Consider the following 25,532-nt stretch of genomic DNA (forward strand, 5'->3'; position numbering starts at 1 on the left):
TGCAGAAACACAAAGAATCCCCAATTCATCTTTATCTAATGCCTTTTGTGTGGTTTAACCACTCCTTACTAAAATGGCCTTACTTGGTCTATGACTTTGGTGCTTCCTCACTCCCCTTGCCTCAAATTAGTGAAGCAGGGTGGCAAAGAAGCTACTTCACACCAGAGGTTCAAAGTCTTATCTTTAGGGCCTCCCCTGGTGGTGCAGCGGTTGAGTGCTGGGTTGTGAGGCTGCCCGCAGCCTCTGCAGCACCAGTTTGATCCCCGGCCACCGGCGAGGGACCCACCAAAAAAAAAAAAGAAAGATAATCTTATTTTTAAAGACACTTATTTCCCACTTGGCCAATTTTCTTTTCTTTTCTTTTTTTTTAAATAAATGTTTTATTGTGGTACCACTGGTTTACAACGTGGTTAGTAGTTTGAAAATATAGGAGACCAATTTTTCTTAAGAGTCTTTGGGAGAGTATATGCCCCAAAGGGACATCAGAGACAGTACATGAAATTCACCGCTCTCTGGGCACTCACTGGCCCCTAGACATGCTTCAACCTTCCCTCCCATGGAAAATTCTATCTTCTGATGAGGAAAGGAAGTGGGGGATGGAATTCATCTGTGCTTATCTGACTGCATCCTCCCCACATTGAGAAAAGGGTCTTCTGTGAGGTATTTTCTGTAAAACAATTTTCTTGTAACACAGAAGAACGCTTAACCCCTCAGCACTGTTACTGACATGGCACCAAAGCTCTGACCCCAATGCACCAATGGAAGACAACAAGTCACAGATTCCAGGCTTTTTTGAACAGCAGGAGGTTTTAACAAATTACTTTTAAATTACAGAAAATTTATAACATAGAATCTGATTGATAAAGTCCAACTCTGGACTTGAAATGATCTAAGAATATATAGCAGGGACCTCCCTGGTGGCGCAGGCGGTTGAGCGCCGCACTGTGAAGCTGTCCACAGCCTCTGCAGCGCAGGTTTGATCCAGGCCGGCCAGCAAGAATCCCACATGGCGCGATAGACCTCCCTGCCTCACCCGCTGCTCCCCTCAGCAGTGTATTTCAGTCAGTATGCCTGTCTCTGGTGCATCCTCTGTCTCTGCTGAATCCTCTCACCCTACCATGCATCTGGCTTGTACCCCGGTTCTTGTATAAATAAATAAATCTTAAAAAAAAAAAAAAGAACATATAGCATATGCAGAAGAGTAACATGGCAGACCTAGAAGCTGTAGGCCTGCTTACAAGGCTGCCCTTGGCTGACATCTGGGAACGTGGATTTGAGAGGCTTCCCTCCATTCCTGGAACCAATAAGAAGAGCAATTCGCTGTGTCTGCACTGCTTGTACACACAGTATGTTTTATTGTTTTATTCTGAACACCTGTTTTCCTTCAAGGCATCTAGAATTTGAGTATGTACAAGACAAGAGGTCTGACACAGTCATCCTCCAATAAAAATTGTGGCCATTAAGTCACTAGTGAGCTTCCCCAGTTGGTAACATTTCACATGTGTTATCACAACTCACTGCCAAAGGAATTAAACACATCCTCCTATGAGACTGGTCCGGGAAAGGATGCTGGGAAGTTTACGGATTTTTTTTTTTTCCTTGAAAACCTCATATCCCATATCCCTTTGTTGCGTTTCCCTTTGTATCCCTTTCACTGCAACAAAGCATAGCCATGGAAATCATTATATGCTGAGCCCTCCTTGCAAATTATTGAAACTAAGGGCAATGTTGGGGACCCCCATCCATATAATCAATTTATTATTTTACTTAAATGTATGTAGCTTTCTGACAAGTGATGACTATTATCTCTTATAGGATCATATTTCAAAACATAACCATTGCATAAATTCTGGGTGACAAATGTCCTGAAGTCTAAGTCCACTGAAAAGAATGCTGTAAGACAGATGAAGAAACAAATTAGTCTATAAAAGCTTTTTTAGGAAAAATTTTTATAACTTAATAAAAGCAATATATTTTAGAAACAATTCACTTTCATTAAATATTTCAAAAATATTTACCAAGCAAATATGACATTTTAGGCACTGTTCTTAAAGAATCAGGGAGATAAAAGATATAGATCCTGTCTTTGGAAGGCTCCAAGACATTTTCCCTCCTAAATGTGGGGAAATTAAGATTTGAGAAAACCTGAAATTTATTTGTAAGCTAACAAAGATAAACAAGAAAGATGATCTTCAGTTCTGATGCAAAAATGTCAAAGATTGAAAAGAAAAATAGCTAAACTAAAATATATATTCTTGAGACTAGAAAACAAGTGGAACCTATTGACTACAGATAAAAAAGAAAAAGGAAAAACTTGCGAACTCCTAAAAATGTTAATCAGTTATTGATGTAATTTCTACTGTGCATTTAGGTCTGTGCTTGGTACCTGAGGGATACAAGTGATCAGTAAGGCATAATGTCAGCCCTTCAAATGTCCACAATAAAGTTAAAAAATAAGACAATTGAAACAAATAAGTGTGCAACAGTAGATTATGTATGCATTTGCTTATTTTATATGTTCCATTGGGTCATATATAGAAAAATGAAAATAACATTGAGACTGTGGATGAATTGTTCTTTGTCATTAAATTGTTTTCTATGAAATAAGTAGCTAAATAATCAGAAAATTCAAACTAAATATTGCAGGATTTCAGTAGAAAACTTTACTCCCTCTTACCCTCATCCCTAATTGAAAATTTGGAGGGATATACATTCCACTTTATCCTGTCTTTTCCAGGCTGCTAGAGCTTTATGAAGGACCTGGGGCTTCCGCTTAGAAGGCAGCATTTCAGGAATGCAAGTATGAAAGAACAAATGGACAAATGAGGTGGGGTGCTGAGATCCCCCGATGTCCAGCTAAGGAGTGGACACCTGAGACTGAGGAAACACGGAACTCTATGGGGTTGAAGGAATGAGTGTCAGAAAGTCATTTACATCTCTGGTGATAAAATTATAGAAAAATATGGCAGCAGTGAAAACAAAAGTAAAAATGCATCAATGCCCAACTGTTTGGAACTCAGATGATAGAACAAAGAAAATAACATGGTAAAAAAACCAATTTCAAAGAATAAAAATGAAATTCATTCAACATGTGTCTAAGATAGACGTTTAGGTGCCAATGTCTGCAGCACACATGTTAAAGTCTTTAGGAAAAAGTTTTGTCGTCTTTGAGTCAGATAAACAGATCCCCCAAATCTTGACTAAACCAAAGATTATAAATTGAAACTTGTGCAAAATGCATATCCAGAAAATTTGGGGTTTTACTACCTTCTAAGTTCCCTGAGTCACCCTACTCCCCCCACCTGAAATACTGTAAACAAAACATCTACACAGACAGACCCTGACTGCAGGAGCAAAGCTGAGTGAGGATCAGGCAGAGGACAGCGTGCCCCACGCACACCGCTCCTGCAGGAGGGAGCCTGACTCAGCTCTGTGTAGAAGAGCAGCTCATAAGAACACATCTTCCCAACCAGCAGAGAAAACAGTATTCAAAAGCCACGCAGTTTGCATGGCCTTCCATCTGGCTCATCCGAAAGGTCAAACATAAATCATTCAGCCCTCGTTATCTGCCTGTGGAGGAAGGCAGAGAGAGCAGAAACCCATAAGCCATATGCCCTCCCCTGTTATGGCCAGAGTAAGCCTACTAGGAAAAGGAGGGGAGATAGAAAAGGCCTGTCCCCATAGTGGGGAGCCCCCATTAATGGGAAAAATGGAAATAGCAAGTTATACAAAATTGACCTTAGAATAAGTTTTGTAGATTTTTCAGGAGGGATTGTAACAGTGAAGCTCCTAGCCTAACATTATCTGTTCACTTGTAGATGAAGTTGGTAAACCCTTCCTTGGGACTCATCTAAGAGACTTTGGAAGAAAAAAAGTGATTAATTTTCACCCTGTTAGCCTTCCTCCTCATTATTTTCTTTTCCCCAATCAACAGACTTCTCATAGATTCATTTCTCCAATTCTAACTAATCTTGGCCTTCTTTGGGGCTCAGTGTCATGAAATCCTTCCTTAATGGCATCACTCTTCCTCCCATCCCTCCCTTTAATTCATGGATCACACACCCACATGTGTGTGGCAAAGGCACCATCTCAGGTACCAGGGACACAGAATAGGAAAAGGACTTACATTCTTTATAAACCTACACTGGGACAAGAGCACGGTCCCTGGATATGCTTAGGAAGAGCTTGGTAATCACTCATCCTATGACTAACTTACATGTCTACTGATTTAAGTATTACCATGAATTAGAATCCATATCCTCCTCTTCCTCCACTAAGAAACCATGAATTTCCTGAGGGAAAGAGCTACATCTCATTCCTCTCTGACGATTAACATCCATCATCTCATCTGAGAGCATGTGACATGTAGTAAGTGCTCAAAAAATGGGGAAAAGACAATAGGTAGACACAGTCCCTGCCCTTGAGGAGTTTATAGTCTAATACCACAGACTATAGACAGACACATAAAAATCTGTGTTGCTGACAAATGCTCTAACCAGTCATGTATAGGCACATGTAGAGTGACAAAGTCCAAATGATGAAGTCACTGAGAAAGGAGTAAATGAAGGAAGTAGACCTGGGCTGCACCTGGATACTTGGGAGAGAAAGACAAAAGGGATGGGATGTGCACATAGTCAGGAGGCACAAAGGGCAGTTTGAGAACTGCAAGGGGTTCTACTTAGCCAGACCCAGCAGTGGGAAGGCAAAAAGGCTGGGAAGGGGGCAGGTTCTTACAAGGAAGGAATTTGGATTTTGCTTTGTAGATGGACACAGAACAGCTAAGTGTCTACAGCATAGATGTTGAACAAGTTTTCAAAAGATGGCTCCAGTGGTCATATAGAGAAAGTGGCCTGGAGAAGCATGTGAGTCAACAAAAGGCTGTTGCTCCGCAGAACAGAGGGAGCAGATGGGCAAGCAGTGAGGGAGGAAACCCTGAGAAGCCAGGGTTTCTGAGCCACTGGAAGTTGGTGGCTTTATAACCAAGATAAGGTGACAGAAAAATAGTGGAAACACTGGGAATTCAGACATGAAGTAAGAAACCCATGGCTCGGGTCCTGGTTCTGTCACACTAACAAGTTGTATACATGTTCAACCTCAGCTAAATCATTCAGCTTCAACTGCCAAAGCTGTAAAACAGGGAAAAAAAATCACATTTGAGAATTTATTGAGCATATATTATGCCAAGAATGGTAACACAAGGGGCCCACCTTCAAGTTTAAATGGAAATAAAAGAAACATGATAAAAATAAAAGAAACATGATAAGACAAAGTAGCAAGTGCCATAAAATGGGTTTCAAAACTAATTTTTTATTATGAATGTAACTCATATGTGCGTATTGCAAAAAAAAAAAAAGTCTTCGGATAATGAAATAAATTAAAAAGATACTTAGAAGGTAGTTTGAGAAAATTACAGGACAATTCATTATAAAATAGTTCAAATGAGATAAGGCACAAAAGAACTTCTGTAACTATGAACCTTGTGAAAATTTACACATGCACCCTCATAGGGAGGTCTGGTCATGAACCCCAACCAATTCCTGTGCCACCCACTCACAGGGTGGGGGAGGGGCACCTAGCACAAACATCCCCAAGAAGTTTCTTCCCCAAGAAAATTATCCGTCAAAAAAATGTCCTCTGGGCCTCCCCTGGTGGCGCAGTGGTTAAGTGCTGGGCTGCAAAGCTGCCCACAGCCTCTGCAGCACCGGTTCAATCCCAGGTCGCCGGCAAGGGTCCCACATGGCGAGCAGACCTCTCCTCCTGCGCCCGCTGCTCCCCTCAGGAGTGTATTTCATCAGTCTGCCTGCTCTGTTCCCCGCTCTGGCTCTGGTGAATTCTCTCACTCTCCTGTGCTTCTGACTGTACCCAGTGCTTGTATAAATAAATAAATAAATCTTTAAAAAAAAATGCAAGAATGGATCCAATAAAGAAGTAAACATATTTTTAAATATAATTTAATAACCCAGGGGGTTCTGAAAGACAAATGAAGCATGTTTTTGTTTATCTTTTAATTTCATTTCAATATCAGTATCCACATCTAATAAATTATAGACCTTCAGGAAAACCCAAGAACACTGTTAAGAATACATAATAAGCTGGATTAAATAATTGGTTATTAGCGACCAACTAGGAAAGTTGGTAAAGCCATAAAGATTGCTTGTAGAAGAAATAAAATTTGGGGGTAAAATATATGAACAGGTTTGGCCATGTTAATAACCAAAACAAAAAGCAAAGCAGAGAACACCTGAATGCCCAATAGGAATTGGTTAAATAAAATACGGCACATTCATATGACAAACTAATATGCTATTATTAGAATTATATTTTGAAACTGAGTCACAGGGAAAATAAATAACAACCTAAGAGGGGAAAAGGAGCATACAAAACTCTACAGATTCAATTTTGTACAATAGAGAGAAATATAAAGTAGAACACTGGCAATAAATAATTTTTCCAAGTGGTAAAACAACAGATGACTTGCTTACTTTTCCACTTTTCTGCATTTTCCAAATTTTATAATAATACTTAGCTGTTAGTTTAAAAAAGAAAGAGTATTAACTGATGATTCTAAATTTCATCGGGGGAAGGAACCATTGTGTTTACTCATGTAACACAGAGGTTAGCACATTGTAAGTACTCAATAATCCTTTGCTGAATGAACAATGCATGAACAAATGAAGGACAGATATACACACTTCTAAAACTGGTAACAGTTTAGACTTAGAGAAGAGCTGAAAGATTAATACATAGAATTCCTAGATATCCTTCACCCTGATTCTCCTAACATTTTACTACATTTGAATTATCCTTCTCTTTTAACAGATATTTTCTTAATGGTTAAAATTAGCTCCTTAAAAAGAAGGCAGCCCTGTATGTCAGAAAAAAGAAGTACAAAATTACAAAAAATGCCAGAGCACCTGTCTTAACCAAAGAGGTCCAGTAGTTTCATTGGCCTTCTGTCTGTCTACCTATCTACCCATCCATCCATCTATGGCATTGGCAATTACTCAAAATATGACAAAATTATCTTGATACAACAGACTTTAGCACTAAAGCTACTCTACTAGACACACATTAAGCATCTGTGATTTTAATTTCCCAAGTAATAAATCAGCACCACATCCCAAAGAGGTGCCACATGTTTTCAAACACTGAAATTCTTCAAAAAAAGAGCATTACTAGTTATGTCCACTGAAGAACAGAAGTCATGAAAAATAATTCTTCTGCCTACCTGACAGTTCTTGCTTTACAAATGACAGCACAGCCAGGTAAACTTGACAGTCGGCTATGATGATCTGCCTCTGAAGTCGATCAACCATAGATGGGGTGGATTTTCGGGCATCAACCTGTTTAGTGGGAAGGTGATCACTGACAAATCATATGCGAAATGCTCCTTCCAAGCAGCTGCTAACTTTACTGTACAAAATTTTCATGTAGGAATTGTGAAACATGGCAGGCAGTGAAAGCCAAGGCCAAATTTATACTACTTGTAGTTCTATATTCCCATTAGCTTTATCTTGTTAGTAACACAATAGTAAAGAACAAAATTTTTTTTTTTTAAATCTTTATAAGGATTGATTTGAGTGCAAGTGACTTATTTGTAAAGGAGAATACTGTAAACCTTGACCTAAGAGTTGGAGTCTGCTCCCGGTGGTGGCCCCAGCCACGGACTCTTATTTTTTTGAATTGAGGTGACATTGCTTTACAGCGTTGGATGTGATCCATAGGCATAGAATCCCACCTCCACACCACTGAGGCAGCATAGTCCTCCACCACAGTCCATTGTACTCCCTCCCGACTGTGCTCTCCCACCCCCTTCCTGTCTTGTAGACTCAGTTTAATTTCTAGGATTGGTTCCTGGTTTGGTTTTGTCTGATCTTTTTTGTTCCTCTACGTGCTACATATAAGTGAAGCCATCCTGTATTTGTCTTTCACCTTCTGACTTATTTTGTTTAGCATTATCCCCTCCCCACCCAGTTCATCTATGTTGTTGCAAATGGCAAGAGTTCATCTTTTTTATAGCTGAGTAATATTCCACGGTGTATACGTACCATATTTTTCTAATCCATTCATTTAAGAACAAATATTTTAAATGATAAAAACTGAATTAATGAGAAACACGAAAGCCAATCCAGAACTGCAATGTTTTATCTTTTAAAAAACAATGTGAGGGCCTCCCCGGTGGCGCAGCGGTTGAGCGCTGGGTTGCGAAGCTCCCCGCGACCTCCACAGCGCTGGTTCAATCCCCGGCTGCTCCCCGGCCACCGGAGGAGGGTCCCACATGGCACGCAGACCTCTCCTGCCGCCCGCTGCTCCCCTCAGCAGTGTGCTTCGGTCCTTCTGCCTGCTCTGCTCCCTGCTCTGGCTCTGGTGAATTCTCTCACCCTCCCGCACTTCTGACTGTACCCAGTGCATGTATAAACAAACAAATAAATAAATAAAATACGTGCCTCTTTAAAAAAAAAAAAAAATTTAAAAAAAAAAAAAAAAAAACAACAATGTGAGCTCTTACTTATCCAAAATAAAAATCACTAAGGGAATAAAATATTCCCCAAATCAGGTAACCTGAAAAGCCACTTCCAAGCTATCTACTTTCAGGTAGGATGAACACTGGGATTCATTCATTTGATGTACAGAGCTGAGATGTGAGGTTGGGAATCTGGTTGCATTTAATTAAGAAAAAACACCTTAGAATTAAAAATGAGTTTTGAATGACTCATAAATGGAACTTGAAATTTAAGTTGCAACCTCTAAGAGGGAGTCCCTCTATAAAACAAGTAAAAAGTAAAATAAAACAAATATAGCTTCTATAAATTGTTGGGTTTTGTTACAAAGAATGTTTCTAAATGAATAAAAATCAGTCTGAAAAAGGACACTGAACTCTAGATGCAAAGTAAACTTGAAAAAATTAACTAAATAGCTTTCGTAATGATATAAGAAATGATAGGAGTTTGGCAAATACAACAACACTATAAAGAGTATCCACAATAGAAGTACTGGTCTCCCGTGTTTCTAAGCCAGCATAATTTATGGTCACTTGTCTGGTCTTCAGCACTCATTACTCTTGTAAGTGTCACTCTATTGATGCTTCTGTTTCTTTGCTTACAACACTGGCAGGATTGTTGGAAGGTCACTGTGGGTAAAAATGTTTTTTAAATTGCAAGACTCCATCTCAAATGTTAATTATGAACATATGAGAGGCATGATACTGAAAATGGACATGCAAATACATCTAATGAGGGTATGCAGAACTTACCACCATGTAATGTACGAAGTGCTCTGAAGGATAAGGTACAAGGAGCTCAGGGAACCTATAGACGGTATACTCAACAAGGATCGGGGGTTCAGGCAAGAGTTCTTAGAGGAAATGACATCTGGGAACAACTAAAGAATGAGTAGGAATGGGCCTCCCCTGGTGGCCCAGTGGTTGAGCGCTGGGCTGCGAAGCTGCCCACAGCCTCTGCAGCGCTGGTTCCATCCCTGGCCACGGGTGAGGGTCCCACATGGCACGACAGACCTCTCCTGCCACGCCCGCTGCTCCCCTCAGCAGTGTATTTTGTCGGTCTGCCTGTTCTGTTCCCTGCTCTGGCTCTGGTGAATTCTCTCACCCTCCCACGCTTCTGACTGTACCCAGTGCTTAGATAAATAAATAAGTAAAAATCTTAAAAAAAAAAAAAAAAAGAATGAGTAGAAATGAGGTCAAGGAGGAGAAGAACATTCTAGAAAGAGGAAAAGTAAATGCCAAGTCAATGATATGAAGAATTTGAACTTTATTTTTATGGCAATAATGGGGGTTAGGGCACTGAAAATGAAATTAGCAGCAGCACAGTATTTGCATTTTAATGACTGCACTATGGAAATGGAATTAGAGAAGAGTGAGAGCAGAGGCAGGAATGCCAGTGAGGGTTGACTTAGGCAAGTAGAACTGGTGACTGACCTAGGGAATGGTAGTGAGGACTAAGAAAAATAGATGATTCTGGGGATATTTAAGAAAGGGAGTCAGCGGGATTTGGTGAGAGCCTGGATGCAGAGATGGGAAAGAGGGGAATTAAGGAAAGCTCTGGCTCTCTAGAACATCAGGAGACCACACTACTGGCCCATCAGTGGCTTTCTCATGGTGGACACCATAAGCAAGAGGAGAGAAGTAGCCTGGACTGATGTGAAAGAGAAGAAAAGGCAGATTTGACGCTATATAGAAATTTTGATGACTGACCAATAGATCAGATTGGGTTGTCAGCTAAATATGTGAAATATAAGACGCTGGGGGCACTCCAGAAATATCAGGGGTAAGAGGGTGCCTCTCCAAACCTAGACCTTTTGCACTGAAAGGTGAAAACAAAATCAAGAGGAGTGGTTTGTGACGTTATGGTGACTTAATTTGTGGTGAGGCCTGGAAAAATTTAGGTACACTACCGAAATCCTGAAATACACCAAGATGGAATATACTTGAACTTCATATAGGATAGCCTCATTAGAAAAGTCTGTGCCACATGGTCCGTTATGGAAAATAATTTTAAGATACCAAAAGAACACATATTGAATTGCTCTAATGACTGAAGGGAGCTTCTATTGTTTCTTGCAACACATTTTACATAATCAAAAACTGTAAGAAACATTTAGTGCTTTCAGTCTTATTCTAGATGCCAAAACCCAAGGAAATGAGCAATGTTCTGTTCTAAATATGTAAGTAACATACAGTTCAGAATCTAAAGACACTTACATTCTTCTTAATTTTATTCTTGATTGTTTCAATTACTCCAGCCTCTTCACTTTCACACAGCTTTTCTGTAGTTTTTAAGTCATCACATGCCAACTGCATTTTTTCTTCCTCAAATGTCATCATGGCATTCTGCCAAGAAAGAAATAAGGAAAGAATGAATGAATCAGTAAGTGTCTGAAAATTTAGACTAATTTACTGCAACAAAACTTTAAACTAGAAAAAAAATTATTTGTGGCAAGTAAAACAATCAGAATGTTACAGCACACCCTTGTCATTAAAAAAAACCTATAATTTCAATATGAAATAAGACTATATTTCTATTACATGAAAAATATATGGTGATAAATATCCTTGAAATTACTATTCTACAATTTTTTTGTTATCATACACATTAACAAAACCCACATACTTTCTGATTGGTCCCTGAATTCAGTTTCTTTTTTTTAACAGTTTCACCAGAAAGTACATCCTGCCCACACATGGATCCTTGGCTCCATAAAGTACTGCACAGAAGCAGTGATGAAACATGGCTCGTAGGTGTTCTTTGAAAATCATCACTCTTTTCAGGGATAATGATTCCAGTGGGTTCACTTATACAGAACTCATGTTATATTGTCCCTAGTGAATTCCACTAACAACTAGTTTCTTGGCACCTGATCCTGGTAATTTTTTTCATGACACATCTAACTGGGTAAGGAAGGTTTCTTTTTTGCGCTGAAATCTGCAACTTAGAGGCAGTAGAACTGAGCTTTCTGAGCTGAATGGCATCTGGTGCAGAAACAGGACACTGGTTCTTGGAAGGGCCTAGTGAACTCATTGTATCTCGCTCTCCATTTCCTATCAAATTCGGCCAGCCCCACCCGCACATTCTAGACCTCTCCTCATGTTGCTCTAACCTACTTTTCCATACTTGCCAAACTGAACCACAGCTACTTTGCCCAAGTCTCCCCATCACACTCCCCTTCCTAAGCAAATCTCAACCCTGCCAGGCCTCTCCCACCTAGTCCCCTCCTCCACCCAGCTAGGACTTTGCTTATGTTCTTCTCAAAGTCTTAGTAGTTATGTGGGGACTTACGTTCCCAGTCCCACATACTACTATTTTCCTTAAGGTCGGGAACTGTTTTCTTGTATACAGTAGGTCATGACATTTTTGTGTATTACCTGGAAGTAAGAGGAAAAAAGAGCTTGGAAGGAAATTCATGTCACTGGAAGCTGTCCTGACGCCTGGGGTTGGGCAGGCCAGGCTGGGGACCCCCTACCCTGCCACTGGCTGGCATTGCTGAATCTGAGTGCTTTCTTCATTTGACTCCTCTCACTCTCTACTCTTGACTTTACGATGCTTTTTAAAAAAATTACGTACTTGGAGGAAGTTTGTATAATGTTTTAAGTGTTTCTGGAAAATAAAAGCATTCCATTTTCTACATTCCCTAATTTGAAATCTAGCTGTAACCTACCCCCTCAAATCCTAAATAATAGTATTTGAAAATACAACACTGAAGTTTAGCTCAGTCAATTAGTCTTCCAGTCCACATTTACTCAGTAATTTTAGCAAATCCTTAGTATCCAAAGTCTGGCCTGTTTTTCCTCCCTCTAATGCAGTTTTATTTTGAAAAGGTCTTTCAATTACATGTCCACTTTTGAAAGGATTTTGGTTGGGAAAACATAATACTCTAGAAGACGCAAGCTTTTTCATCTTTAAAAATAGGGAAGAAAGGGTCTCACATAGGTAAAACTTTATTCCAGTTTTAAACTCTAAAAAATGTCCACAATGGTGTATCAACACAGGCAACAGCCACTCAAAAGACTTGTATTTGTTCCCTTCTCGCCAACACAGCTCCCCAATTACTTACCAAAAAACTGACAAAACTGGCTCCAAAACTCATTAGTGGGCTGTGATTTCTGTTAAATAAATAAATAAATAAAATTATTTTTTGGTAAACCTTTGCTTTAAAAACATTTGCTAGTTCTGATTCAAAAGAACACCTGTACACCTTATTGCAGCACTATTTACAATAGGTAAAACCTGGAACAACCCAAATGCCCAAAAATAGTTGACTGGATCAAGAAGATGTGGTACATATACACCATGGAATATTATTCAGCATTCAAAAAAGATAAACACATGCCATTCACAGCAATGTGGATGGAGCTAGAAGGAATTATGCTCAGTGCAATAAGCCAGAAGGAAAAAGAAAAATATCGCATGGTTTCACTTATAGCAGGAATGTAGGGGAACCAAATAAGACATCAGTGTAAAAAAAATAATAACAGTACAAAACACAGCAAAGCAAAAACCGACCATTATAAATCAGAGACATCCTGCAGGGGAGGAGGAGGGAGAGGGATCAGAGGGAGGGAGGGAGGAGCACAGGGGACTGAGGTGATGGTGCACGGGTGCATTGGTGAAGGAAATTCTATGAGGGCTACACCTGAGGGGGTGGGGGGAAGCAAATATTGTTTAAAAATGAACAATTTTTAATTAAAAAATTGTAAAAATAAAAAAATTAAAAAATTAAAGCATAAAGAATGAATTTTGAGACAAATATTTTAAAAAAATTGCTATATTAGGTTCACGAATTTTCCTAATGATTGGATAGAAGAAATTAAAGCTTTCGTGCAGGTTAAATTACCCCAAGAAAAAAAATTAAAGAGGCAAAGCAGTTCACCGGTCTGTCTGCCGGAATAGAATCTGCCCGAGTTTTCAAAGCAAGGCAAACAATATAGTCAAAATAGAGCAGAGGCAGCCTTAACAAGCCAATGTGACACCTACAACTATATAGCCAAAGAAGGTGATTAATAATCATTTTTTATTTATTTTTTTTTAAAGATTTATTTATTTATTTTATTATTATTATTATTATTTTTTTATACAAGCACTGGGTACAGTCAGAAGCGGGGGAGGGTGAGAGAATTCACCAGAGCCAGAGCGGGGAGCAGAGCAGGCAGAAGGACCAAAGTACACTGCTGAGGGGAGCAGCGGGCGGCAGGAGAGGTCTGCGCGCCATGTGGGACCCTCCTCCGGTGGCCGGGGAGCAGCCGGGGATCGAACCGGCGCCTCAGAGGCCGCAGGCAGCTTCGCAATCCAGCGCTCAACCGCTGCGCCACCGGGGAGGCCCAATAATCATTTTTTAAATGCAAGACTTGTTCAAAATTTTAAACACACAATGTTTAAAAGAAAATGAAAGGATCTTACCCCTGAGTCAGACCTCACAAAATCAGACTTCACAAAATCACTTTTCCCCTAAGAACACCCTCCCTAGAGACAGCATTGCTGGTCTAGTCACTACCCAGTTTTATATGTAAGCCATATATGAAACTAAATCAAACTAAATACAATTCAATTTAAAGAATCTAACAATGTAAACTTTCTGCTTAAATTCATCACCAGCACAAAATCCAAATCTCTACAATTTGCACTAAAGGGAAAGTTGCAATTGTATTCCTAAAAAATTTCACTGATTTTTTTTTTATTATATAAATAACACATGGCCATTTTTTTAAAGGCCAGTAATAAAGTATTCATTCAAGCCCCTATTGGTAATTTTAGGTGAGAGAAAAAGAGAAAGAGAGAGAGAGAGCAGAGTGGTAGAGAAGATCAGAAATGCAATTTATTGGGCCTCCCAGGTAGTGCAAGGGGTTAAGCACCGCACTATGAAGCAATCCACAGCCTCTGTAGCACAAGTTCGATCCCCAGCCAGCCAGGGAGCAACCCACACGGAGCACCAGACCTCTCCTGTCTTGCCTGCTGCTCCCCTCAGCAGTGTATTTCAGTCAGTCTGCCTGTTCCGTTCCCCACTCTGTCTCTGGTGAATTCTCTCACCCTCCTGCATCTCTGGCTTGTACCCCAGCTCTTGTATGCATAAATAAATCTTAAAAAAAAAAAAAAAGAAATGCAATTTATTTGGAATGTTAACCATCCACTACATTTCCCCCATCTATTTTATACCTATTCAAATTCTACAGTTAACAGCAGTTGTTTTTACCTCTAATTAACAGGATACTAATATTACAAGAAAAAAAAATGGGAAGGTGACCTCACTTGTGAAGAATCACACTCACTCACACACGGGGCTCCGCAGCACTTCTAACAGCAGAGACTATCACCCCTCACCTGGCACCAGAATGGATGTTGACTTCCCCACTCTGCAGCTCCTATAAGCTCCCACCCCTCTAGATTACCATTTGGTTTGCTCATCAGTGTCCCCTTGAGCATGATCATTTCTGCCTCAGCTCTAAGCATCGTGCCTGACACAGCAGGCTTTCCACAAACAGGAATCAGAGTAGGCATGAATGAGAGAACTCCACCTTTCAGGAACATGCATGTGATGTGACTTCTGAAAGCAATGGCTATTAATTATTCCTGGTACCCTCGCATACCCCTTCGTATTTCACATCGCATCTCCCCATTTAAGTGAAAAACCAGCCCAATGGAAACATTTTTCCTCCTTGAGGTATTGGGTCTATACATCCCACAGCACAAGGGGCACTAGAGTCTCAGTAATGACCTGATCAATATGCAGGCAGCACTCGCGCTGCACATGAGCTGGTGTTCTAACAGCACAATCTAATAAGGTGCACTGGTTTCATTCATTTGATTTTTTTTTAACCCAACATGCCTCAACCGATCCTACATTAATTTGCTTCTTCTTAACCAGTTCTGGCCTTCACTATGTTTCTACATAAACCCTATTCATGGGCTTCCCCTGGTGGCGCAGGCAGTTGAGCGCCACACTGTGAAGCTGTCCTCAGCTTCTGCAGCGCCAGTTGGATCCCGGCAGGCCAGCAAGGGTCCCACATGGCACAGCAGACCTTTCCTGTCATGCCCACTGCTCCCCTCATAGCAGTGTATTTCGTTGCTCTGCCTGTTCGTTCTCCACTCTGTCTCCAGTGAATCCTCTCATCCTCCCGCGCATCTGGCCTGTACCCTGGTTCTTGTGTAAAATAAATAAATTTTTAAAAATTGAAAAAAAAAAACCCTATTCATTTTGGAGATTTGGAAAAGTTCCCAAAAGTAGAATCACTACTTTAAAATCAATGCTGGAGGAGGAGAAGCAAGTGGGTCCTGGCTCATTTCAACAAGCTCATTTTAGGAACCATCAAACAATCCAAACCAACAGTGGAGTGAAGGTATTGGGGAAAGTATGCGGATAAATGTAAGTCAGGGTGTTACCTACTGAGCACAGAGTTCCATTTTGACAAGACATCTGCAGACAGGTTGCACAACAATGCGAGAGTCCTGAATACTGAGAAACTGTACCCTTCAAAGTGGTTTAGATGGTAGATTTCATGTTGTGTATATTTTATCACAACTTAAAGCTTACTGAACATACAAAGTCTACAACAGAACAAATGCCTCATAAAATAACCAAATGGAATATTACTTTGCTTTAGAAGAATGCCTCTGATAGAACTTAATGTAGAAAGAAGAGTTGTTTACACATATGAAAATATTTGTTGGAGGGGCAATACAAATAAAAGGGATTTTTTTCAATGATAAATGTGTGTATGTGGGGGAGATAAACAGTCACGACGACACCTGCACTGATAATCATCTTTGTTTCAATACTGTATGGTAGATATTCTCTGTACCTTCAGAGACCTTTTAGAAAGAATATGCCTTATTTAATAAGTCAATTTGTTTGTTCTAAATATTCCCTGTGATTCACTTGTTGCTTTGATACAATTTCTCAACAGAATATATCATCCAGCCACCAAACAGATTAATGGAGCAATTCAACAGCAAAAACAGCCAAAGCCCGATTATGTGGGAGTGCGTTATTTACTTAGTGACAAGCTGAGGCTTCACTGTGCCCAGCTGTGGCGCAGGCTGCTGTTAGCTCCAGGCTAGGAGAGGGCTGGCCCCCAAAGTAGAGACACAGATGAGGTTACTCTCATAACAGTCTGTTTCCAAAAACAAATGTAAATGATTTGGGCATCGATTTTTATATTATCTATATAAGTAATGTAAACACAATCTTATTTTTTTTTAAATGAAGTGCCACTGTTTTACACCCTTGTTAATTTTTTGACAGTATAGGATTTCTCCCCTCAGGTGTGGTCACCATAGCTCTCCCACCACCAAAGCAGCCACAGTCCTCCACTGTAATCCCTCCCACCCTCCCCTCCTGGCTGCCTCAGATGTATGATCAGCTTTCAAGGGCTGGTTTTAAAGTTTGTCTTTGTCTGATCCTCTGTTTGGTTTCTCTATGTTTCACATATAAATGAAATCACTTGGTATTTATCTTTCTCTTTTGGGCTTATTTTACTTAGGATAATTCCTTCCAGCTCCATCCATGTTGCTGCAAATGACATGAGTTATTCTTTTCTGATTGCTGAGTAGTATTCCAATATGTTTATACCATATATTCTTGATCTATCCATCTGTTTTTAGGCATTTAGGTTGTTTCCATAACTTAGTTATTGTAAATAGTGCTACAATGAACAAAAGAGTGCAAATTTCCTTTCAAATTAGTGGGGGTTTTTTGGTAAATATTTAGGAATGGATTGCTGGATCATATGGGAGATCCATTTTTAGTATTGATAAGTGATTTAAGTGATGAATTTTTTTTAGTGCCTGATGGCCATCTGCATGTCTTCTTTGGAGAAGTATCTATTTAACTCTTCTCCCATTTTTTCATTGGGTTTTTTTTTTCTTCTTTTTTTTTGAGTTGGATGAGCTCATTCTAGATCATTGATATCAGTTCTCTGCCAGATGTATGGTGTGCAGCCATTCAGTAGGGTGTTTCTTCATCTTGATTACAGTCTCTTACAACTGTATAGAAGCTTTTTAGTTTGATAAAGTCCCAGGTGTCTATATTCCCCCTTGTTTTCCTCACTGCTGGGGATGAATTCACAAAGATATTTCCGATATTTCACAAAGATATTTATGTCACAGAGTATTTTGTCTATTTTTTTTTCCTATGTACTTATGGTTTCAGGGTAAACAATTTTAAAAGTATATCCTTCAAGATAAAAACAGGCCAGTAGGACACCAAATTGAACCATATCTTTTCATACTATCTGGATTATTTACCTTATTTAATTCTTTTTCATCTTTAATAGTGAAATCTAACCTCAACCTAGCTCTCCACTCTGTCAATAAAAAACAGTAAATAAAAGGCTTTGTAATAACAACTCTAATGATTGCTGAGTCGACAACAAAAATATGCCAAAGTCAGCACTAAATAAAGCCTTGAAATATCTAAATTTCAAGGGATACTTAATACCTGCATATAAACCTCACTTACTTTGTACTTGTGGTTCCTGGGTTATTAACTTTATTTTTACTATCCTATATTTCAAGTTCTTTAACTTTTATACACTGTGTTAGCAATCCATAGGTAAGATTAATTTGATTTTTCTGCAATGAACTATGTTTTTCAAATATATTGGACTTGCTTCCTAATACCACCCAGAAATGGGAAAATACTATTGTGAGTTCTATGGAGGCCTCAATTTTAATTTGAAGATTTTGCAGCAATAACAGAGAAAGGACTATTTGGCCTGCCTCTGAGCATAAAAGTTAAGAAATGGAAAGATTATATTCTACTCCGATTGTGAAAGCAGGAAGTTCAGTGACACGGTCACCACCTGATTCCTGTTATCACTCATTCAGCAGTTACTTACAGGAGCATTTACGTTATGCAGAAAAGGAAAAGAGGCCTGGAAATGGTGAAGGAAAAACTCTAGATCGAAGGTGCCCTTTTCCCTCATAGGCTGGCTACAGAAAATAAAATGTGAAAAGGTTCATGTAAATGTTTCTTCCTGACATGACTTACAAAAGCTATTAAGAATATTTTTCAAAAGGAAAAAATCTAATTTACTCTGTAAACATCCCACTTAAGAAGACCAATGTTTCCTTTACACATTACATATCATATCTCTAGTGATCTAATATATGATTGAAGAGCATCAGTAAAATATTCCCTTTTGAAGCTGATTACAATCAGATGATATAAAAGTCATTATCCTATTCATGTCATTCTCAGCAACATGGATGGAGCTGGAAGGGATTGTGCTCAGAGAAATACTTCAGAAGGAAAAATAAAAATACTGGATGGTTTCATTTACAGGAGGAATATAGCAAAACTGAACAAGGAGTCGGGCCAAAAAAAGGCAAAACTGGCAGGCAAACTATAGATCTGAGACATACCGCGGGGTGGAGGTGGGGGGAGAGGCCAAAAAGGAGAGGGAAGCGCGTAAGAGACTATGGTGATGGCTCATGGATGATTTGGTGATGGAAATTTTATGGGGACAATACCTTGGGGAGAAATCAAACATTACACAGAAATGAACAACAATATAAATATATAAATAAATTATAAATGAATAAAATTCATTATCTTTATTTCTTCTAAAGTTAAATCATTCCCACAGGAATCCCAATGGATCTATCCACTCACTAAGTATCCTCCTCCCGACAGGGCTGAGAGCTAGTTAGCCAGTCCGTGTACCCAATGTCGCATCATCTAATCTCCATGATCAATGTCCAGTTCGAAAGCAGCTTCCCACAGCACACAGCTGAATCTGAACCTACGCAATGAAGGATTAAAATGTCAACCCAACCCAAGACAAATGATCAGGAGGGTAAGAACTCAGGCCCAAGAAAGGCAATACAATTTACTATCAAAGTCAAAGATAATGGATGACTATCAAGGTGTTCCTGGCTTCCATCAGCAAAGTTGCCAAAGAAAAAACTAAATTTTCTTTGGAAAAAGAAAAGAAAAGATGTTTTTGAAAAAAAAAAAAAAAAACCCCAATGTTTAATTTTAAAATCATACACCTAAGTCATATCTGGACAGTGTTCAATGTAAAAGTAACTTCTGTACATGGGCTATAGAAAAAAATCTTTAAAATTTAGCTTTGTTTTATTCATTCATCCATTCAAAATATACTTGCTGAGCACCTGATGTATGGCAGGCAATGGAGATCTAACTTGAGTGAGATACTCCCCTGCTCTTCAGAGCCTGCAGTCCAGTTTGGCTGCTGGATAGAAAGATTCCAGTGATGATAAATGGTTAGTGGCAAGTGGGTAGAGGTGGCTATAAGTTTTACTAACAAAATCATTCTTTGTCACCATAATTTTGGGAATGAGGTCTGCTCTATCATTAAATCTGATGAAATCTAAAAAAAGTTACATGCCATCTTTGATTTCCTCTTCTCTAGTGTTCTTTAAGAGGATACAATAATAAGCTTCCAATCATTCTATCATATCTCTGAATTTTAATTTGCCAAGTACTTACTGCTACTTGATATTTATCTCATTATTTATTGCCTATGCTTGAACAAGTAGAAGTTTGCTGAGAGCGGGATTCATCTCTGCCAGGTGCCATTGACCTAACCACACAGGACAGAGCCTGGCACGTAACAGGCCCCCAGTCCAAATCTGTTTAATAAGCCAACATCTCCCTCAAAATCTATGTTTCACAATATTTCATCAGATGACTTTTCCTCCACAGGTTCAAAACATTAGCAGATGTAAGACTGTCATCAACTTGAGCCCACAAAAATGATTTTACTCATAAAAATAAATGTGCTTGTTTCCTTTACTAGAAGGCAGCAGTGGGGAATTTCATGCAATGGTTCTAACCCTAGTTTTCAGACACAATTCAAAAAGTGTGATCCTTGGGGCACTTGTATCTCAGGGACAGCATGGAAACAACATCACCAAGTCATTTAGTCTGTGGCTGATACACCAGCCAGTGTTTAGAGCAGGTCCAGTCTTCTGCTCAGACTTGTTTTTATCGTGTACCAATCCTTCCTGGTGACATGGAAGCCTTTAGTGCACCCACAGAGGCACCCAATTTCAGGCCAGGGGTGCCCCGGGCAGGCAGAGGAGTATGCCAGTCCTCAGGGACTGGCTCTTGCGTGTGCAGCTATGTTTGCATTGACAGCCACTAGAGTGTCTTGTTTACTTTTGTGACACTAACTGCTTGTGATATGACTATGCATCTTATCAGAACACAGCCTTGTAATTCATTGTCTGATGCCAAGCAGCCACAAGAGACTGTCCCTGGAAACAGTAAAGCCATCAGCTTGTGATGGAAACTGGAGGATATCTAAGGCTGGGGGCAGGTCGAGACTGTCTCCTCCCCACACAGGGGCAGAATAACAGGAACTTCACAGTCTGTTCCTATGGCTTGAGGTGTAATTATCTACCAGTAGATAATTAACGAACCACTCCACGGAAGTCCTTGAAAAAAGTAACTAGGCCCTTGATCCTTACTTCCTGTGGAAAGCCATTCTGATCAATACATTTCAAGGAGGTACATACATTAAGGATGCAGATGGCAAGACACCGCCCCTGCTGGGCCCCAGCCACTATGGTGGTTTAAAGTATGGACTGCATGACCAAAATAGAATTGCACTTTTCAGGCTTGTCTCTGGTATGCTGCAAAGGAAAAAACTAGCAGATTCAGGGGTGTGCTTTAGAACTGGTGATGGAGGAAGGTTCGGGCAATTCCAAAAGAGATGGTGACAAATACCAAAGACAGGGCATGCTTGGCCTGGGGTGGGAGGCTGGGGAGCAGGTTGCCCTGAGAGTTGAGCACTATCTTCAAATGGTGGCCCCACTACCCCAGCGCCCAGCCAGCCTGACCACTGAAGACACCGAGATGAGAAGAGATGGAGAAAGTGAAATGAAAGTCTGGGAGAACAGTTCCAGCCCCGGAGCCCATCTTTTAACTTCCATATGTAAGAATTACCTGGTCTACAAAATATGACAGATTAGTAAATTGACAGGTAGGAAATAAAATATCTATATAAAAATTAAGTTTGTCTTGGGACAAAAAGCAGGGAAAATAGAAAGTCTGTCCATTTTATTTCCTTCTCCATTATTATTTTAATATTGAATATTCCCAAGTCAAGATAAAAATGATAGGAGGGGAACGTGATGTTCTTTGACCTTGGATTTTGGCAAGATAAAAGACTTCCCTGCCACGTCACTGACCTTTCCACTCTCCTTCACTCTCCTGCTCGTCCTCCAAGCAGTGCTGCTTCTAGACCACCCTTCCCAGCCCTCAGGTCCGTCTGACCCTTCAGGTCAGAGGCAGTCTCTCCCCTGGGCTCACACTGCTCCCCCCTCTTCAGAACACAACTCACACATGATTACTGCCTTTCTGACACAACAGTACCTAGCACAGGGCCTGCATCTAGAACACCCTCATGGGCACATGTGGAATGAGTAGTGAGCGAAGGAGGGGTGGAGAGAGGGAGAGAGTGAATGAGTCAGGCTAAAAGAACAAGTGAGTGGAGAGGGGGAGGCAGAGAGGGAAGGAGGCAGAGAATGCATAGCCTGACAAACAACTGAAACAAAGAACTAAAATAAGGCAGAGAAAGTGCTATCTCGGGCCTCCCAGGTGGCGCAGAGGTAGAGCGCTGGGTTGCGAAGCTGCCCGCGGCCTCTGTGGCGCCGGTTCAATTCCCGGCTGCTCCCCGGCCACCGGAGGAGGGTCCCACATGGCGCGCAGACCTCTCCTGCCGCCCGCTGCTCCCCTCAGCAGTGTACTTCGGTCCATCTGCCTGCTCTGCTCCCTGCTCTGGCTCTGGTGAATTCTCTCACACTCCCGCGCTTCTGACTGTACCCAGTGCTTGTATAAACAAAACAAACAAACAAATAAATAAATAAAAACATGCCTCTTAAAAAAAAAAAAAAAAAAGAAAGTGCTATCTCTGTGGTAATGAAGGTAGCTATGTGATAGGTGAAATTGTTTTTATTTCTTGTTGTAAAGCTGTTTCACTGAGTGAAAATGTTCACTAAAATACTGACTGGAGCCCCCCTGGTGGCCCAGGCAGTTGAGTGCAGCGCTGTGAAACTGTCTGCAGCCTCTGCAACACAGGTTCGATTCCCGGCCTGCCAGGGAGCAACCCACATAGCACAGCAGACCTCTCCTGTCTCACCCGCTGCTCCCCTCAGCAGTGTATTTCAGTCAGTCTGCATGTTCTGTTCCCTGCTCTGTCTCTGGTGAATCCTCTCACCCTCCTGCACATCTTGGCCTGTACCCCAGTTCTTGTATAAATAAAATACTGACTGGCATATAGTATGTAAAATATAAGTGTTTGTTATATGAAGTTAACAAATAATGCACCGGTATAAATAAGGGAAAAATCTTTTCCAGGCCTAAGAAGCTACTGCTAAAAACAGAATGCATGGTCCCTGGAGTTCACAAGATGCCTAAAATGATTTTCTGCCTTTATTGTTAGTGCTCTTTAAAACATCACTCTGTAGATCTATTTCTTAAATTGTTCATATATAGGACTCAAAATTATGTGGTATTATAGAGGCAGTTTATTAAACTAGGACTCTTTTTCAAGATTTATTTATTTTTATACAAGAACTGGGGTACAGGCCAGAGGCGTGGGAGGGTGAGAGGATTCACCAGAGACAGAGTGGGGAGCGGAACAGTCAGACTGATGAAATACATTGCTGAGTGGAGCAGCGGGCATAACAGGAGATGTCTGCCACACCATGTGGGTATCTCCCCAGCTGCCGGGAATCGAACCTAAGCTACAGAGGCTGCAGACAGCTTCACAGTGCTGCACTCAACCTGCTGTGCCTGGGGAGGCCTAAACTAGGACTCCTTTTATGATATAAAGTTGCTTTGGAAAACATCTTAAGAGCCACCGAGTCATGTATTAATTAAATAATACAGTATATAGTTCATTTTATAACTAATTTAAAATATTAACAATTTCAATTTTAAATAATTTTATATGATTTTCATAAGGTATGCAGTCTACACAGAAAGTTAAAAAGTCAATTTTTTTTTTACTTCTGCAGTTATAGTGAACCCCAATCTAAAAGAACTCTCTGCATCTGAAATGTCCAATTAAGGAAAAAACTCAAAAGAGCAATCACTGATGCTATCCATGAAAGTGGTATCTTAAAAGATAAATACTGCTAATTATTTCATGAACAGAATATTAGTGCACAAAAGAAAGCAATATCTACTTCAATAAAGTTACACTAAAATTAGTTGCTATTCCAAAAGAGTAGAGGTAGAAAAGTTATGTTTTAACTAGAACTATTATATTTAATTCAAATGTTTATCACATCATTCTTTTTAAGATAACAAGTAATTCAAAATAAAATGGTAAAGGCCTTTCATTTTCTATTCCTCCGTGCTGTGTGCAGCCTTGCATAAAATAGAACACAACAGGGGAAAACACCTCATTTATTAATAAGAAGTCAGAAATAGGGTACTTAAAAAGGATTTAACAAAATGCCCTTAACTGCTTATACTTCTATTAATACCTTTATAGATTATCCAATATTTAAAATTTGCATAACTTCATGACATATTTTTGAAAGTACATAGTGTAACTGTGTTTTCTAAATTTACTGTTTTATTAGTCTGACACAGATTATTAAACTATAATACTGTATTGTTTTAATATTGTATTATTTATATCCGACTAGAGGCATCATCAAAACCACAAAATCACACATATAATAGATAACATCTCTAAATGATTCTGTTCAATAACAGAATGAAAGATTCTTGCCAGGTTAAAGATGCTGTGATGATGTTTGGGAAAGCTATACTACAGATAAAAATAAACAGACAATGTATCGAGTAAACATGGCTAAATAAACAAGATGGTATTCTATTTCATATACTTTACCTTCCTTTACTGGTCCTATCCCCAATACAATGCTGTTATATTTTATATTAATTCATAATTCCAGATTATTAGCAGCAGGAGATATTTTCTTCTGTAATAGTTCTATTAAAGTAGCAATAAAGATTACATTTATAAATAAGTGTTTGGTTGGTTGTTTTGCTGCTATTGCTGCTGTAATGTTCACAAGCTTTTCCCCTGTAGACCATCTGCCTTCTTGTCACAAAAATGTATAGAGGAAGAAAGATAGGGAAGGAGGAAGGGAGAAAGGAAAAGATAAAAGGTATACCACAGACTAAGAATGACATGGATGCCAAGATATTTTAGAATCAGTGCCTAAATAAACATTAAAGTTAGGCAAGTTGCATATCCATAAAAACTCACAATTTATTAGAAGAATTCTGAGCTTCAAATATATAAATCAATGTAAATGTGCATCTTCTTAAATTGTAGACTTTATTAAACTCAAATTTTGAGTAGGGCTGCATAAATGTCAAGCTAAATTTCTATGTAATATAGAAACTGATATTTAAGATAGCTAAATATGTCAGTTGTAAATATCACATAATATAAAAATCATTACATGAAATGAAAGTCAAATAAATGATTAGAAACAAAACCAAAACATTTAAATGATTTTTTTTTCTAAAGAAGCATGGCTGATATATCATCTTGCCCATATGCACCCAAATACATAATGTATCATTTACAATGACTGAAGGGATTAAAAATTGGTTCAACCGTTTAGAAAGTTCTATATATTTATCATCTATTATATCCAATCTATCTCTCAATTGACTAAATGTCACTTGACAAATGTTTCTAAGAATCTACCCTAAGAAAAAAGAAATATAGAAAAAAATTAAATTAAGAGTTATGCTCAGCGAAATAAGCCAAAAAGAAAAAGAAAAATACCAGATGGTCTCACTCATAGCAGGAATCTAGAAAACTTAAATAAGGGACCAGGAAAATGAATAACTATAAGAAAGTGAAAATCAAAATCAACAAACAACTATGAACCAGAGACACTTTTTGGGGGTAAGGGGTGGGAGGGGAAGGATTGGGGTCAAAATGGGGGTTGCAATTGTATGGGGAATATAAAAACAAAATTTATTATTTAAAAAAAGAGTTATTAGGAAATAAGAATACTAAAATGTTTAACAAATTAGTGTGAAAAAAAATTATGGTAACTCTT

General features: G+C 39.3%; 1 protein-coding gene across 1 annotated transcript in view; it reads right to left on the minus strand.

Moving 5' to 3' along the window:
* The window catches only part of TTC39C (tetratricopeptide repeat domain 39C), a 94,657-nt gene that overhangs the window by 44,199 nt on the left and 24,926 nt on the right, over positions 1 to 25,532 (minus strand). Inside the window, exons 2-4 of the mRNA XM_037508728.1 lie at positions 12,568 to 12,616; positions 10,718 to 10,846; positions 7,229 to 7,343 (exon numbers count right to left, since the gene is read on the minus strand). Of these exons, the coding sequence (XP_037364625.1) occupies positions 7,229 to 7,343; positions 10,718 to 10,846; positions 12,568 to 12,616 (293 nt within the window). The remainder of the gene's footprint in view (positions 1 to 7,228; positions 7,344 to 10,717; positions 10,847 to 12,567; positions 12,617 to 25,532) is intronic.

This window comes from Talpa occidentalis, unplaced genomic scaffold (assembly GCF_014898055.3).
Source record: "Talpa occidentalis isolate TD23 unplaced genomic scaffold, MPIMG_talOcc4v2.1 talOcc4.13, whole genome shotgun sequence".
Lineage (NCBI taxonomy): Eukaryota > Metazoa > Chordata > Mammalia > Eulipotyphla > Talpidae > Talpa > Talpa occidentalis.